At 45.6% G+C, this 16,770-nt stretch overlaps 1 protein-coding gene across 1 annotated transcript in view; it reads right to left on the minus strand.

The window, feature by feature from the left end:
* Nucleotides 1-16,770, minus strand: part of CGNL1 (cingulin like 1) — a 154,179-nt gene that overhangs the window by 15,840 nt on the left and 121,569 nt on the right. The window contains exons 9-14 of the mRNA XM_089907163.1: nucleotides 16,203-16,409; nucleotides 15,163-15,267; nucleotides 10,179-10,331; nucleotides 8,429-8,599; nucleotides 4,853-5,014; nucleotides 2,545-2,634 (exon numbers count right to left, since the gene is read on the minus strand). Of these exons, the coding sequence (XP_089763289.1) occupies nucleotides 2,545-2,634; nucleotides 4,853-5,014; nucleotides 8,429-8,599; nucleotides 10,179-10,331; nucleotides 15,163-15,267; nucleotides 16,203-16,409 (888 nt within the window). The remainder of the gene's footprint in view (nucleotides 1-2,544; nucleotides 2,635-4,852; nucleotides 5,015-8,428; nucleotides 8,600-10,178; nucleotides 10,332-15,162; nucleotides 15,268-16,202; nucleotides 16,410-16,770) is intronic.

The raw sequence follows: 16,770 nt of genomic DNA on the forward strand, positions 1-16,770 counted from the left end.
ACCCTCCCTACCCCAGAGAGTGCAGTGAGAACAAAGAAAACTGACGAGGAAAATAGAACAAATATAGCAAAAAGGCTAGAGACATTTGTGAAACCCATCTTTTCAGGCACATAAACTCAGACACAGGGAGGGAATGACAGAGTTAAAGGCCGACTCAGACACTTAATTTTATAAAACCTTCTCACAGCATTTCAGTGTGAGAATTCAGAAAAGACTTCAGAAATCTCCTGGACAAACAGCCTCCTTTGCATAGATCTTAGAGGCTGCGCTCAGAGGGGCGGAGACTTTCCTGGAGCTACGTGGGGTTGGTGCAGGAGGCTGGACAAGGGATTCTTTCCCAGAGTACAAGTACGTCCCCTCTACTACTTCCTCCCCGGGCTTACTTTAGGTTCTCAGCTCAGTGAAAATATTTTCAACCTTGAGCAGATCACAGAGAGCAGTTCTATTACCCACAAATCCTGTTGAAAGAAGAGAGAAGAGGCCCAAAGCAAACAGACCTAAGTGATGGGCCTCCTTAGTGTTGGGCCATCAGCAGACTCAAGGGAGGCAACTATCTCTGGTTCAGTTTGTCTGTGTTTTGCTTCAGGTCTGGAAGGCTGTTTTAACTGCCTGGTTATTGATAGGATGACATACTTCCCCACCACTCCTCCTTGCCTAAATTGCAAGAAGCATTAGCAAAACAAATTCAGGGCCACTTCTCGCATCATCACCAACGCTTAGCAGATCCTGAAAAGCCCTGTGGTAAGGGGGCGCCTTAGCCAGGCCGGCAGGAATTCCTAACAAAGCAGCTTCTATACCAGCAGGAGAACTGAGAAAATGCAGACTTTACTAAGAACTATTAGGTCTCAAATGTCAAGGTTGGGCTCTCCACCCGAACTTCAGGTTTCCATGAAGGTCTTTCTCTAAACTTTTGCAGCTCAGGTCAGGTGGGCTGCCACCCCTCCAGAGGAATGATACTAGCACCGTAAACAGGACTGAAATATGTAGGCAGAACCCAAGTGCATTGGGAGGGTGGATGGAGCCTCTGCTTGGAATTTCCTTCACTCTCAGGAGCAAAGGAGCACCAGAATCTGACCTGTTTGCAAAGAAGCTGTCAATAGGGAAGCAAAGGCAGATGGAAACGAAGCCAGTGATTCACCTTCAACTTTGAACAGGGGCTACCAGCCTAGAACAGCATTGTCCCTAAGTGCTGGAAGCTCCAGTTCTTGGTCATCCCAAAGTGTGCGAAAGGTGGTACATATGAATAAGGAGAAGGGTGAGCAGAGGAAAGTGGGAAGATTCCATATTAATTTTGTATTAATTTGTACTTCAGACTTTTTATTTAAATCCTTCACACAGATAATTTCCTAAATTATACTCAGTACCATCCAAGGCTCTTAGGTTTTGTTTGCATTGTCTAATTAAGAAAGTGCCCAAAGCAAATCAAAAGGTGAAGAGCTTTCTAAATGTCTATTAAATGTACAGTTTTACTGGCACCATTTTCAGGAGCTGGGCGTAAAAATAAGTTGTCATTGAAAGGACATCCCATCAGAGGTTTCTACAGGTATCCAAAGGTATCATGTAAATAAAAGGCTGAGATTAGTGAATACAAACTCTCTGTAAAACCACCACTGAATGTTCTGAATCCTTGTCCCATAATATTTCCACATTTTTATCTGTCAAATGGTTTGGGCATGCAGTGGGGACATGGTAACCAGCTAATGGTGCTACCACTTTCTAGTGATGTGACACCCCATCTCCAGGATATGACTCGGGCACTCTGAACTTTTTTTTTTTTTAATTAAAAAATGGAAACAAACCCTCAAAACCCTGGGATTATCCCAAGTGTAGTTTGGGAAATTAGTTCCATTATGTACAATGTGAGGACAGTGTGAACGATCCCTGGCTGCCTCCCAGTGTTCCTATAAGGATCAAATATAAGTGAAACTCCTGTCATTTGAAAACTGCAAAAAGCACTCACTTGCAAGGTACTGTTACTGTACTGTGGATGCCTCACAGGTGTATGTATTGCTAATTTGCTGGCAAAGTTTTTTTTTTTTTTTTTTTTTCTGCGGTACACGGGCCTCTCACTGTTGTGGCCTCTCCCGTTGCGGAGCACAGGCTCCGGACACGCAGGCTCAGCGGCCATGGCTCACGGGCCCAGCCGCTCCACGGCATGTGGGATCTTCCCGGACCGGGGCACGAACCCATGTCCCCTGCATCGGCACGGGGACATATCATTTACTTCCCATGGCACTAATACAGTGGTAGCTACCAAATTTCATGATTGCTTGTTAAACTAATGATTCTTAGAGCCTCAGCTCTAAAAGCACTTTGCCTATTGTGACTACATTGTTATACATAACCACTCTGGAAACTTCCACTCTATATGCTCCATGTTATATATTACACCTCCCTCTTAGTGACTGACCCCACCTTCCCTTCCATCCTTTCCATCAGCCAGGGACTTTCTCTCCCTCCTCCAGCTGAATCCTCAGGTTTAACCTCTCCCATTTCCTTTTTCATGCAGGGTGATCCACTCACCACTCAACTACAGAACAGTACCTGTTCCCTGCCCCGAGTGATCCTCTCAGACAGCGTATCCGAGTTGTTTCTTTCTTCTTCCAGCTCCATCTCCAGTTGAGACACCTTGTCCTAAGAAAGAAGCCACAAACACAGCCTATTTAACTTGCACTGACCAAGTTTTTAGGAGCAAGGACTGCCCTGTGGAAGGACAACCCCAAGGGCAAACCAGAGCTGAACACCATGCATTAGAGTTTGGAGGAAAGATGTCTTTTTCTCATACTGTGCAAAGTACATCTTTTTAAAACTGGGTTTTATTGCTTTTATAATGTAAGATATAATTGTGCATCTAGAAAGTACATAAAAGGAGAAAACAATATTACCCCAAACCCTAACAAGCACTGAGGGTATTTTAGCATGTTTCCTTCAAGCCTTTTTTTTTCCTTATGAATCAGTAATTTTACAAATATCTACCTAAGCTTAACAGGTATCTGTTAAAAAACAATGTGGAAACCAAGATATCGTCCAAGGCACACTCCTCTAAATATTCTCAACTCAGGACAATGTTCTTCCTCTCTCCTGCTCAGGGTTCCCCAGACCCTCCCAGGAATAGAGTCTGGAACAGCCTTTTGCATCTGCCTTTTTCTGCTAGGGAACCTCATATACTTAGCACCATGCACTCCCAAATCCCCATCAGAGTAACATAAAGACAGTGCCAGCCCATTCTGCTAAACCGAATATTCACAGAAGAAGAGTAATTTCTATCTTCCTCAGCCTTCCTAATTTAACATCACTGAGTATTAAAAGTACTTCAAAGTAGCTTTGTGTACCAAAAAAAAAAAAAAAAAAAAAGAGGCTTCGAACACAAACCACCCCACCTCGAACTGGGGGCCTGTGGGGTTTGTACATGTGTTTCTCCTGCCACCAGCCAACGTGTCATATGTCTGGATTAAGTCAGAGCCATGAGCCAGGCACACTAAAAGCAATCAGCATTACGAGTTTCTATGTGAGCCTGCAGCATCTGTACATAAATATTGCCTCTGCGATTGTCAAAGTTGGCTGACAAGCCTCCGTATGCACCAAAAATAAAACAGAACTCGTGAATGACTAAATGTCTGTGAATGCTTTCCCTGTTGTGAGCAAAATCTACAGAGAACCCAGAAAGCTCTCTCCCAGGAGTCCAAAGTCCCAAAAACCAACTCAGAACAGCTGGGTCCTGCACCAAACCTCCTTGTTTGTTCAGTGGTTCCTGACCCCTCCAAGGCCAGTGTCACTCAGAATCACCAAAGATCCACAAGTACCGCATTTACATACGACAGTCACCTGAGTTTACAGACAATCGCCTTTATTGAGAGAGCTCCTGAGTCTGAGAATTCATCTGTTAAGTGTTAGTAAAGGAACAAGCAAGATATTAGTCCCAACAAGACAGTCCTGCCAGCCGCCTCTTAGGGAGGAAGCACCCTCGGGTGTGCCGCACAGGGGTGGGGTCTTGAGAGCTGTTCATTTTATAATTAATGGAGAAATAGCTCAAATACTGCAGAGGGGCAAATGAAGCTTAGCTATACCATGGCTTCTACACCTTGAGTTAGTAAAAGGAAATGTTCTTTTTAGTCAGAATACTCTAGAAGGAGATGATCTGGCAACCTAACGTTTGCCTAAAAGCACCTCTTCGCAGGGCTCTCTTCTTGCCTATAATCTGTACTGTACAGAACCCAGCAGGAGACTTCAGGGGGTCAGGCCAAGGGTCATTACGCCAAAGGTTCTCACGTCACTGCCTGACGAGGCTTTAGCTTGTGTTTAACCAGATTGTTTGGGTCCTAGAATAATCACTTCCTAGTTACCTGGGTTGACCTTAGCTTGACTTAAAATGACCTCCCCTAATGAGATTAGAACCAGGACATCAGCAAAACACAAGGCAATCTAGCGGGGGGGGGGGGGGGGGGGGGGGGGGGCGCATGACACCCTAACCAGGTAATTCTAAGCCTCTAAAAGGGCCCATCTAATAAAATCTTTAATGGTTGAAACATCACTCCCTGGATATAAACTGCTACTAAGTCCCCTGGAGGTTTTAAAAGTTATTTCTATTGATTTGCGAAGTTGAATCAGGAATTCCACTGATTTTAAATTCCAGCTCTCTCTCCCTGGCCTTGAGCACTGTCTGATTATTTCCATCATTCCTTCCAGCTCTGATGTCTTATGAGTCTACAAACTACTAGCTTCTTCCTCAAATCAAGAAATGACTTTTACGGTCTTGCTGTTCAAGAGAAAAAAAGCCAAAGACTGCCCAAAGGCTGAGGCGTGAGCGGAAAGTCTGCTTCCCTCGAGTCCCACACCCGCGCCGCCCACAAACCTCCAACTGCTTGATGAGTCGGCTTCGGTCATCCTTGAGGTGACTCTTGGCTTCCAGCTGATACTCCAGGTCCTTAAGCGTCTGCTCCAGAAGCTGCCTTTTCGTGAGCGCTTCCTCCTGAGCTCTCTGGTAGTCCCGTAACTCTTCCTCCAACAGACGCGTCTGGAATGAAGAGGGGCTAGGGTGCTTATCCCGGCAAGTCAGGAGCACAGAGATCTCGTCAATGTGCAGGCTGACCCCGAAGAGAATTGGGCGGCCCCCACACTCCACTGGGGTTCAGAAGCCCGTGAGCAAGTGCCACCTTCTTCTGGGCCTCAGTTTCCTCTTCTGTAAAAAGAAGCCGCTTTTCCAGCTACAGAGAGCAACCCATTGGGTTATAAATTCAATTCAGTAGATATTGGCCAGCGTTAAATATAACAGAAAAAAGTATCAGAGTAGTACAAGCAAATATTGTTGTAGGTCATGGCTGAAGATACCCGAAAGCCCTTGAACTAAGTAAGAGCCTCCCAGAGTGTAATCTATCACCCACCCGTATCAGGCTCCTCTCAACAGAGGTTTAAAGCTGGGTGAAGATAAAAGCTAAAATCATGACCCCACAGCAACCTGCAGGCACAAAATCTATTAATATAAACATGTAAATTAAGTGAAAACCACTACTCTCTAGCAGAATGTTATCAGTTGTCATAATTTACAGTGTTTTGTTCCTCCACAAGGTGGCACTGAACTAATAGCTTTGAAGAAAGTGCAACCGACAGCTTTGATTCGCAAGGGGTTGTCTGTGTTTTCCACTCCTCTGCAATCTCCCCAAGGGAACTAGGCAACTCAGCACACAGAAGGTACTCCTTAAACATCTCTGTGGACTGATTCGGTGAAGCCTGAGGCTGTTTGGTTCTCAACTTCCTTCCCTCCTGGAGGTGGTATAGGGTAGCAGGCGAAAGCCCAGTCATAGGAATTGAATACACCAAGGGTTAATTTCCTTCAGGGAGTATACGATAGCAAGTGGCAAACTTCATGAAAGAGTACCAGCCTTTGGGGGTGATCTTCACGGAAAAGTTGGGAAAGTCTCAAAGATACTCTTTTTGGGGACCCAATAGGTTAGGCTACTTTAGGAAGCCCAGAAGGAAGACTAGGAACTGTGTTCCTCTCCTGGAGGCTGATAGGAACACCTGAAATTTCTATGAAAACAGCAGTCTTAAAGAAGACATCTCCAGATAAAGGCCCTAGTCTGGTTTTGGTGGTGACTGAGTGAAAGCACGAAGTGAAAATCATCCCATGGAAAAAGGATGACGAGACATTCTTTGGATACAGAGGTACTCCAGAGCATGAAAAAAAATCTCTCCAAAAAGAAAAGTCTTTAAAAAAATTCTCTGTGCTTCAGTTTCCTGACTTGTAATATTGGGATAAATATAAAACCTACCTTACAAAGCTGTCGTGAGACTCAAATGAGATAATACCCCCAAAAGAACATGGGTCAGAAAGACTGACAGGTAATGGTACAGCTCACCCTTCCTTCCCCAATGCCCAGCGCATTCCTACCTTCCGACGCCCAGCAGATCCCTCCTAACATCTAGCAAGGGCTCCATCATACCAAGAGTATTCAATAAGGATATGTACAAGAGAACAGTACAGTGTCTGGAATCATGAGTAAGTAAATAGCTTCTGAACCTACTAGTGCTACCTTTAAGTAGTTGAAGCTGCTCTTTGCTAAGTGGGATTTAGAAAATAAACTGAACAGTGAACTCTAAGTCTTAATTCTCTAACCATGACCTTCATCAGAACTTTTCTAGCCCTATGCCAAAGGCAGAACGGGTAAAATGCCTATTTCTCTCAAAGCAAAGGAGGCAGTACTACAGCGCTTAGCGTGGATGGACCCTTGCAGCTTTTTTATTTACTGAGAGCTTTAACTCAGCTCAACCAAAATGTGGTGGAGGGTGGTGAACAGAGTTGAGCTTGAGTTTCTCAAGGATCCCAAGTGACCTTGGCTTATTAATTCATTTTTGTTTTAAACGACTCCATGACTTCACCATCCTGACTTAGGGTGGTGTCTGACCGCAGTTTCCTTCTCGACTAATGAGGTGTCTGTTTCTGCCATGCAAATGGAAATAGTGCCTCACAGGGCTAGACCGCTGAGAAAATCTAGGAAGTGCCGGCTCTGTTTTCATCATAAGGAATCCTTTTTGGAGTTACTGCCCTTTTACAAACAACACTGGTCTCTATCTGGCCTTAACTAATCTCTCTGGATCTCAGTTTCCTTATCTAACTAGAGGGTCTCTAAGGTTCCCTCCTACCCGAAGATTCTAGCAGAGTAATAATTACACAAAAACCAAGGGAAAGCACTTTACAGGGGTCACCGTGACACTGATTTTCTGAAATCAAAACAGGACACCAGGTGTTTGCATTCCGGCAAGTATCAGAATCCTCCCACCCAATTGCTGTAGAAATGATTCTTCTTCAGGGCCAGAGAACTGTGCTGTCGATATGCTAATTTCAGTTCTTACTAGGAGTCCTGTATCCTAAGACCCTAAACCAGAGGGGATCTGTTACCAGGGTCCTTTCAGAAGTATTCTAGAAGCCTGTAATAAATATCCATTGTTCTTTCACACAGTTTCAGCGCTGACTCATGGGCGGCCTTCCTTTGATCATCAAAGATAATAAAAGTTTGTTTTTTGAAGAAAAATTTGTTTTCCTGTGGAATCTTAGTGCTCTTGGCACTGCTTATGAAAAAAAAAAGCAAGCTCTAGAATTAAAAAACAAAAAACTAATATCAGTGTCCAGGATATATAGACCCTCTGCCATATAGTCTCACATGTTACCTCATTTAATTACTAAGTCATTATTACTTTGTATACTTTTAAAGAGGGAGAAACAGATGCTCAGAAAATTGGGGTAACTTGCTCAATGTCATGCAGCTGGCAAGAGACAGAGCAGAAATCAGCTTACACTGTACTTGCATTTTAGAGCCTTCAGCTTTCCATTAAAATAATCAAAAACATTCCCTTTATTACACACAGTTCTTCAGAAGTCCAGACTGAAGGAAGCTAACATTTGGGTTGCTTCGCCCTATTATTCTTACATATAAAACCAAGAATATGTTTTAATAATTTCAGTATTCATAAATTCCTGAAGATTTCTGTTTTTCTGTTGTTCTGAAACTCTTACCCACCACTCCCACGGCAATGAAAGTCTATATATATATAATTTTAAACGAATGGCAAAAAAAGAAAAATTAGTTATTATAATCCCTGTTCTAAGATTAAATTAAAACAATGATACATATAAATCATTCAGACACAGCTGGGCACACTACTGGTGCTCCACCAATGGCAGCTAAGCTTTTTAGGCAGATCTTGGATTAATCACAAAAATGGTCAAACTAAAGCTGTGTCCACTTAACCTCAGAGGCCCTGGGTCCTCTGTGTCTTAGAATGCCATCTGCCCCAAAGTAACCATCCCGAGAATCAAGCACAAACGCTGTCTTAAGGATCTACCCCAAGCTTCTCCTAGAAGAGTTTCAAAGCAGTCTTGAGGGATATTCTGAACACGGGTAAACCAGGAACTGCTCTGGCCAGGCATTACCTCATCCTGCATTTTCATGGCAGTCAGACGGGACTTCTCTGCCTCTAGAGTTTTCTCCTTCAACTGCCTTTGCATTTCTGCAAGTTCCCTGCGATTTTTCTCCTTGTATTCATCCAGCTGGTTCTGGAGCTCCAGCGTTGATGTGCGGGACACCTCAACAATGTCAGCCATCTGGAAGAAGTGACATGGGTGAGAGCCCACCCTGTAATGCTCCATCTGGGGCCAGGGAGCTAGGTTTGCATCCCAGCTCAACACGTCTCCTCTGCTTTCTTCTGTAGCACCCCACCCCAAAGACTGCAAAGTACCTGGTCGTGATCTGCCCAGGATTAGTCTCCTCTAACTTGGAAGTAGCATGGAGGTGTGAACAAGCACATCCTCTGGAGCTAGATCCATGGTCCTGGGTCACATCCTCGCTCTGCCACTTACCAGCTACATGGCTGGGGCATTACCTACTCTCTCTGGGCCTCTGCAGTGTACTCGTTAAAAATACTGAAACCATAATCTTTACCTTGCAGGGCTGTTGTCAAGATTAAAACAATACATAGAGACGGAATTCTAGTTAGATACAAAATAGCTGGTAGCAATCCCACTGCTGGGCATATACCCTGAGAAAACCATAATTCAAAAAGAGTCATGTACCAAAATGTTCATTGCAGCTCTATTTACAATAGCCAGCAGATGGAAGCAACCTAAGTGTCCATCAACAGATGAATGGATAAAGAAGATGTGGCACATATATACAATGGAATATTACTCAGCCATAAAAAGAAACGAAATTGAGTTATTTGTAGTGAGGCGGATGGACCTAGAGTCTGTCATACAGAGTGAAGTAAGTCGGAAAGAGAAAGACAAATACCGTATGCTAACGCATATATATGGAATTTAAGGAAAAAAATGTCATGAAGAACCTAGGGGTAAGACAGGAATAAAGACGCAGATCTACTAGAGAATGGACTTGAGGATATGGGGAGGGGGAAGGGTAAGCTGTGACAAAGCGAGAGAGAGGCATGGACATATATACACTACCAAACGTAAGGTAGATAGCTAGTGGCAAGCAGCCGCATAGCACAGGGAGATCAGCTCAGTGCTTTGTGACCACCTGGAGGGGTGGGATAGGGAGGGTGGGAGTGAGGGAGACGCAAGAGGGAAGAGATATGGGAACATATGTATATGTATAACTGATTCACTTTGTTATAAAGCAGAAACTAACACACCACTGTAAAGCAATTATACTCCAATAAAATGTAAAAAAAGAAAAAAGAAAAATAGCTGGTAAATGACTGGCACACAGTAGGTGTCAAAAAAATGGCAGCTACTCAGGGTGGCTCCATCAGCTCTGTGCCTTTTCCCTTCTGGGTGTTTTAGGGCAGAGGAGCAGCAACTACTGGGCTTCAAAACTGCCTTTCATACTCCTGCACAAGAAAGAGAGGTGCAAGTACACAGATGACGCACAAAGACAGAGGTTCTGATTCAGGTTACATCTGTGAAGTCTGCAGTGACGTGCCAGGCTTCTTCGGGCAGCTGTTGAGAGGAGCTGGGCCCAGGACCCAGAGGGCATTTTCTAAACCAGTTCCCCTGTGACTGGGATTATCAACAAGTCCGAAGAGCTGCTTCCCGGGAGCTGCAAATCCCTGACACATGTGTGCTGAGACACACTGCAGGTCTCCTCAGCTCTGTCAGGCCCTTACGGGGGGGGCTGGGTCACACGCCCTCTCCCTCCTCCTCTCCCTCCCCTCTTCCTACCCCTCACCTCCTTCTGCAGTTTCTCGATGGTCTTGTCAAGGTGCCATCGCTCGTTCTCCATTTCACCCTTCAGTCTCCTTAACTGCTCCTTCTGCTTGGTCTCGTCTTTTAGCTTCTCAGACAACTGCCTCTGCTCCTGGGTGGCCTGACTCAGATTTCTCTGCAGATGGCAGGGAAAGGACAGTGCTATCACCTACCTACCAGGTCAGCCACAGAAACAGGCGGCAGAGGGAGTTGCACAGCCACACCACAAAGCAATCAGACCTGCTACATCAGTGATAACAAAAAGGATCAAAATAAAGCCATCACAGAGACACAAGGACATTGTCGGCTCTGCAATCCAGGGACCAAGACGCAAAGTTGATTTAACCAGAGACATACGCAGGAATGAAGGACAGACGAAGGATGCATTACAGAAATACAGCAAACGGCCAAGGCTGTTGCAGGTGGTGATTCAGGATAGTGTCCAAAAACCTGACAGAACTCATGCTTGAAAACTGAGGTAAAGTTATACATCAGACAAACTTAAACCCATGTGGCAATTGACATCCTGGGACAGACAGCACTGCACCTAATGTTCGAGCATTTTCTCTGCTATGCAGATGATTCTCACAATTAAAATAGCTAAAAATGAATCTGTAAGTAAAAAGAACATTATCCCATGGGCCAAGAGTCCACTTGGGTAGGGCGAGTTATAATCAACAGAATCCATGGGTTGGACTCACACATAGAAGGAAAGGAATTTGGCAATCCACAAGCTGATGAACCTGATGGACAGAAGGTATTAAACGGAAGAAACACTAGTCAGGAAAAGTACAAATGAGTGGTTATTTAGTGAATCAGCACCAAATACTAGTACTTCTTAAAAAATGTACCATCTTGGGTGTGATGTTTCCCCTGGGTTCCTCTGAGGCTCTCATCTCACAACATTTATACAGACTGATGTCCTTTACGTAAAAATCATGCAACTCTAAAAAGAAAATCCTAAAATATCTTTGGAAGATTATAGTGGCTTCTTGAAACGGCTGAGTGTTAAGGCCTTTGGCATAAGGATATCATGAAGGGGCACAGCTCAGAATGGGGGAGCATGACCCAAACAGGAGCTAGATCATAAGAAAAATGGTATCAGGCACTGAGGGCTGAATGTGGGTTAGTACAAGTACTGCTTAGGACCTACTCAGTCTTGTGTCCCTGCAGAGGCTGTATAAGGACAATGGTTATATTTGTACAGTGCTTAACAGTTTACAAGCTGCTGTCACGTGCAGTAACTCAGGCGTTTTGAAAACACTCACAAAGCACTTCAGGCACTCCTGATTTGCAAAGCTTTGGAACAGCTCTGCTGGCCAGCCACATGGCCCGGGGCCAAAACGCCACCTGTGGAGGGCTGCGCTCAAAGAAACAGCCGGCAGAGCCGGGCTGCTGAAGTTGATTGCTGCAGGGAACCAATGTCAACAAAAGCAGCTGGGGAAAGAAGGTGGTAAAAGAAAGGTAATCGGGAGTTCAGTGGGGGGCAATTAGCAGGAGTGAGTCTCACTATGGTCCAGCCGGACACACACCAGAGGGAGGGTCAACCCCCGGGACTTGTGTCTGTGGTTGATTTAGTGGTGTTGGGGGCAAAAAGCTGCCCACAGGGTAAGGTAAGCAAGGTATGGTTGGTTCCTTCAGGTGGGAGAAAGCTCTCAGGAACATGTACCTCAAAATGTCAATTCTTGAACAAAAGAAATACAGAAGGACATCAACACCTTCCCATAGAACCGCCAGGATCCAGCTCAACCCCTGCCCCTGCAGATCCCCCAGCCTCTCTTTTTCTTTCTTCTGGATCCCAATCCCAGGGGCCCCAGCCCAGCAGACAAGCCAGCCTCGGCTCCATTCAACCTCCACGTGGTGAGTGCACTTCTGTTTCACCCTTGGCTCGGGGAGGGCTCCCCTACCACCCCTCCACACTGGCTCTGCTCTCCTGTGTCACTGGAGACACCCCAGACTCCTCCACTCTGAGCCTGGGGCCTGGCCAACACCCCCTGTCCCAACATACACATTTGCCTAGAATAGTAATTTCGCTAAATTATTTTTAAAACATTTCTTGCATGCTTGCCTCTATTGCAGGGTAGTAAGATCTGTAAAGGCAAGAAACAGATTTCCTATCTCAGTATGCCTCACAGTCCAGATTCACTATTAGGCATATGATAAAAACTCAGTGGTTGAGAATTCACACCTATCCCCAAAAGTGATCTAAAGATTTCTTATATCAGAAACACCGGGCAAGGGTGGTGGACTGCTTACTTAAAATGCAAAATCTAGCCTGTTCTGATGGAATCACAATTTTTCTTAGAGTGGAGCCCACACATTTGCATCTGAAAGTTACTCAGATAATTCTAACATACTCTAAAGTTTAGAAATGCTGTTTAAACAATGCTCTGCCTCTTCAGTGATTCAAGAAATGTGTGGCAATATGTCCATGCTGAGAAAGTATGTCCCAAATTCACACGAAAAGCAGCCAACTTGGCAACTTTGCATTTAGGAGTTAGGTGTGAAATGCTCTATAGCTACAGTGACTGTATTTCCAAGACCAGCCAGACAAGGCCATTGACTAACACTGGGACAAAAATTTGAGGAAAATTTATCAGGTCGGAGAATCCAAAACACAAGGTTGGTGGACGTATAGTGAGTGCCCTTGAGCTTGGGGACCATTATCTCAGTGGATGCAAAGCCTTTCACTATACGGTTGAGCAAGGTCCCGGTATTAACGATAACCAAGTGGCAGGTGAGCCAAAGCGCTTAAAGGAATGAGAGGTTTGATCAGAAGGAAGTCAGTCTCCTCAGAGCCCATGCCACACAAGCATGGGGGCTTTCTTCTTTTCTGGTCTCAATACACAGGGTGGGAGGTGCAGGCATACAGAGGAATATATCATTATCCCTCCCTGAAGGAAAGAACTATGGCTTCCCCATCTGCAGAAGCCATTTCTCAAGGGAATCAGAGATGTCTTTGCCATGAATGCAGTTCAGGTAGATCTACACAGCGGCACAACCCTCAACCAAGTGGTAGGGCTGAAGCAAACCAAGAACGGCATCCCCTTTAAGAACCTCTGCCACTGTCTGACTGAGTCATAATAAATCAGACCTAAGTTCACATGGTCTTCAGCCACTATGTAAAGAAATATATTTATCATCCACGAAGATGCAACAGATTGCTAAAGGCACAAAGATTTTGAGATGTAAAATGCTTATGTGACGGGGAAAAAAACCCGGCTACTCTCTCCTCTTACTCTAAGGGTTAAGCTCCCTTCGGTTGCCAGCTTTGGGAGAAGCATGCAGAAAAAGTTATCGAACTAAAGGAATGACTATCTGGTTCCCAAACTGAGAAAAAGCAAAGTATTTTTGAGTGATGGTGCACTTTTCATAGCACGACTTTTTTTGGTTTTTGTTTGAAGATTTTTTTTTTGATGTGGACCATTTTTAAAGTCTTTATTGAATTTGTTACAACATTGCTTCTGTTCTATGTTTTGGTTTTTTGACTGCAAGTCATGTGGGATCTTAGCTCCCTGAATGGGGATCAAACCCACACCCACTGCACTGGAAGGCGAAGTCTTAACCACTGGACCGCCAGGGAAGTCCCTCATAGCACTGCTTTTGAGACCAGATAATTGAGATAATGATGGTGAGACTGTTGGAGCCTCTTAAAATTCTTGCTGGATTATGTTGCCAGTGGCTAGCACAGCCAGGCACTGCACGAAGCACCCTCCCCATCTCAGCACCACTGGGAAAACAGGCCTGAACAAAAAGTAACAGGTCAGGGATAATTTCCAAGGCAAGGATGGTGAGCCAGAGATGGGGGGTGGGTGGCGATTACATTAAGATCTTTAGACCTTGAGGCCATCATCTGTTGTCTCCGCTGAATTAGCTTTGAGTTGCAGATTCACAGCGCTGAACCACTTCCTTCTGTGTGAAACTTTCTGGTTTGACCAAAAGATGATAAAGACAGAGCCTGTAACAGCTGCACCCAGTGCCTGGTGTGGACGTGACACAAAGGCGCACACTTTTGCCCCTGAAGAGTACAAATGTTTTTCCTCTCTTTCTGTGCCCAACTAGCTCGGAGATTTAAACCCTGCACTTTGGCTGCTGGGCTGCCCCTCCCCGACCTATCCTTACAGACAAGCAAGTCCTAAGGGAAAACTTTAACAGCCTCCTCTAAGACAACTGCTCAGAAGCACTGGCTTTTACCTCCTCGTAAGCTCGCCTGAGGGATGCTTGATGCTGCTGGTTCTTTAAAACCCCAGAGCAGGTAGAAGGAGGGACACACCTGGATCACGCTGAGGTCACTGTGCAAAGTCTATTTAGAACCTCAGTGCAGACTTTTTTTTTTTAAAGAATGTACTTCAGGCTTTCTAACCTTCAAATGGGAAAACCTAATTTTCCAGGAACCTGCCTACTTTGAATAGAGATAGCTATCTAGTTTCAAGGAAATGACTTTCTCCTGCTCTTTTTAATAGCCATCTTGGAGGACTGCACTCTGAGGAGTCTATTGGCCCAGAGGAGAAAGGAAATTGGCTTCTGCCACAGAGCTGACTCTACACTGCCTTGGGGACCAATTCTGGCGGCCTTCCTCACACAATTCATATTTTATCTTTGGAAAGTTGTCAGGCTCTTTAATGTCTACAGCACGATTTCTCAACCTTGGCACTACTGACATTTGGGTAACTCACTGCTATGGGGACTCTCCTGTGCATTGTAGGATGTTTAGCAGCATCCCTGGCCTCCACCCACTAGACGCCAGTAGCATCTCCCCAGTTGTGACAACCATCTCTAGACATGGCCAAATGTCCCCCAGTTAAGAACCACTGGTCTAGATAGATAGTCTGAAGTCCAGGACGGTTATTATTATGAAAGGAGCTGCCTGGAAGGACAGGACCAATGGCGATCTGTACACGTCCCTCTGAGTTTCCTTCTCGAACTTCCTCTGTGGGGGATTAAAGACAACAGCCCTCAGAGTTTACCTGAGCGTCTTCCAGCTCACTCTCCAGGGCCCTTCTGACTGACGCTGCTTCTTTTTCTTCTTTTCTTGCATGCACAAGGGCCTCCTCTAATTGCCGAGTTTCTCCCTACAATGAAACACGGGGTCAGTGTACACTCAGATGTGTGCTATGCCTAGGAAGCTGACTTGGTGGCATGAAAGGCATGCAGGGGACATCCACAGACACAGCCAGCAGAGGCTGCAGTCACAGTGCACCTGTCACGGGCCCACGACAGGACACAACAGCCGTACAGATGTGTGTGCCTGTCTGCAGCTCCATACTTAACCAGAGGTGAACATCCCCATCAATCATCTGAGATGATTTTTGGGAAAATACAAATATCCACCCTTAGCAATGGAGCTTCAGAAACAACAGGTGTTGAATGGACTCAAGCACACAGTTTTAAAAAAGCTTTTCAGGTGATACTGATGGATGACCATCTGGGGAAGCTCTGTGAGAATACACCTCCCCTTTACATTTCTCCTGTCCCTTTTTATTGTCAGCTGCCATCTCTCACAGCCGTCAGTACGTGTCTCTTGCTAACAGCCTCCCACTTCTAGAGATCTGGCAAACCAGGTAATTGGTTTGTTAAGACTTGCATGACTTCAGAAACCGTCAACCAACTGTTAAAAAAAGAATAAACAGTCACGAGTGAGAGCGGGCCCGACGGTAGTGTTCAGATGGCCTTTTTGGGTGTTCGGAGGCCTCTGCTCAGTGTCAAAAGGTTGAGCACGTCTGATGTCTGGGCAAACGGGGACTCCCGTGCCTGCACCTGTGCCTCCCACCCTGACTCTGTCAGCCCCGTTCTAGGCCGCTCTAGAAGCCCATCTCCCATTACTGCCATGCAGAGAGGAACAGAAGCGATGGGTTACAGAGAGGAGATGATCACGCTTGCCCTGACCTTTCCTACTCCATTATGATAATAAATCCCTTTCTGCTTCTCCAGTCGCTTTGTTTTTCGTCACATAGGAAAGAAGGATCCGACACTGCCAAGCCTGGGCTCGGGGTCCAGCGAGCCTCACCTGGTACTTCTTGAGCATTTCCTTCGCTTTGGCCTCGTCACCTTGCAGGTCAGCAACCTGCCTCTGAAGCCGAGCGACAGTGCGCTCCAGCTCGTGGGTGCTTTCCCGCAGCTTCTCGTTCTCTTCCTGCAGAGCCTTAGCGCGCATCTCAGGCCCGACCTGGGTTTGCTCTGCGGTGCTGCTCCGACTGGCCAGGACCTCGATGTTCTGTTAAAGACACAGAACAGGTGAGCATGGGAAACAGGGTCAAGGCGCAGCTCCCAACTTCGTGGATGGCTGGCATTTACTAAAACCCACTACGTGCCGGGCACCGTGCTAAGCCAGGGATCGGCACAGGACAGCCTGTTACTAAAAATAAAGTGTTACTGGAACACCGCCACGCCCATTCAGGGGCACACTGTTCACAGCCACTTTCGTGCTACAAAAGCTGTGTCAGGACTTGTGGCCAAAGCCTAAAACATTTGCTATCTGGCTCTTTACAGAAAAGTTTTGCCGACCCTTGCCTGTGTCAAGTCCTTGACATGAAATTTCAACCTTTTAACAACTCTAGGAGGTGGATACTATCCTT

This window comes from Delphinapterus leucas, chromosome 2 (genome assembly GCF_059928025.1).
Source record: "Delphinapterus leucas isolate spDelLeu-1000000601 "Yukka" chromosome 2, BTC_Dleu_Yukka2, whole genome shotgun sequence".
Classification (NCBI taxonomy): domain Eukaryota; kingdom Metazoa; phylum Chordata; class Mammalia; order Artiodactyla; family Monodontidae; genus Delphinapterus; species Delphinapterus leucas.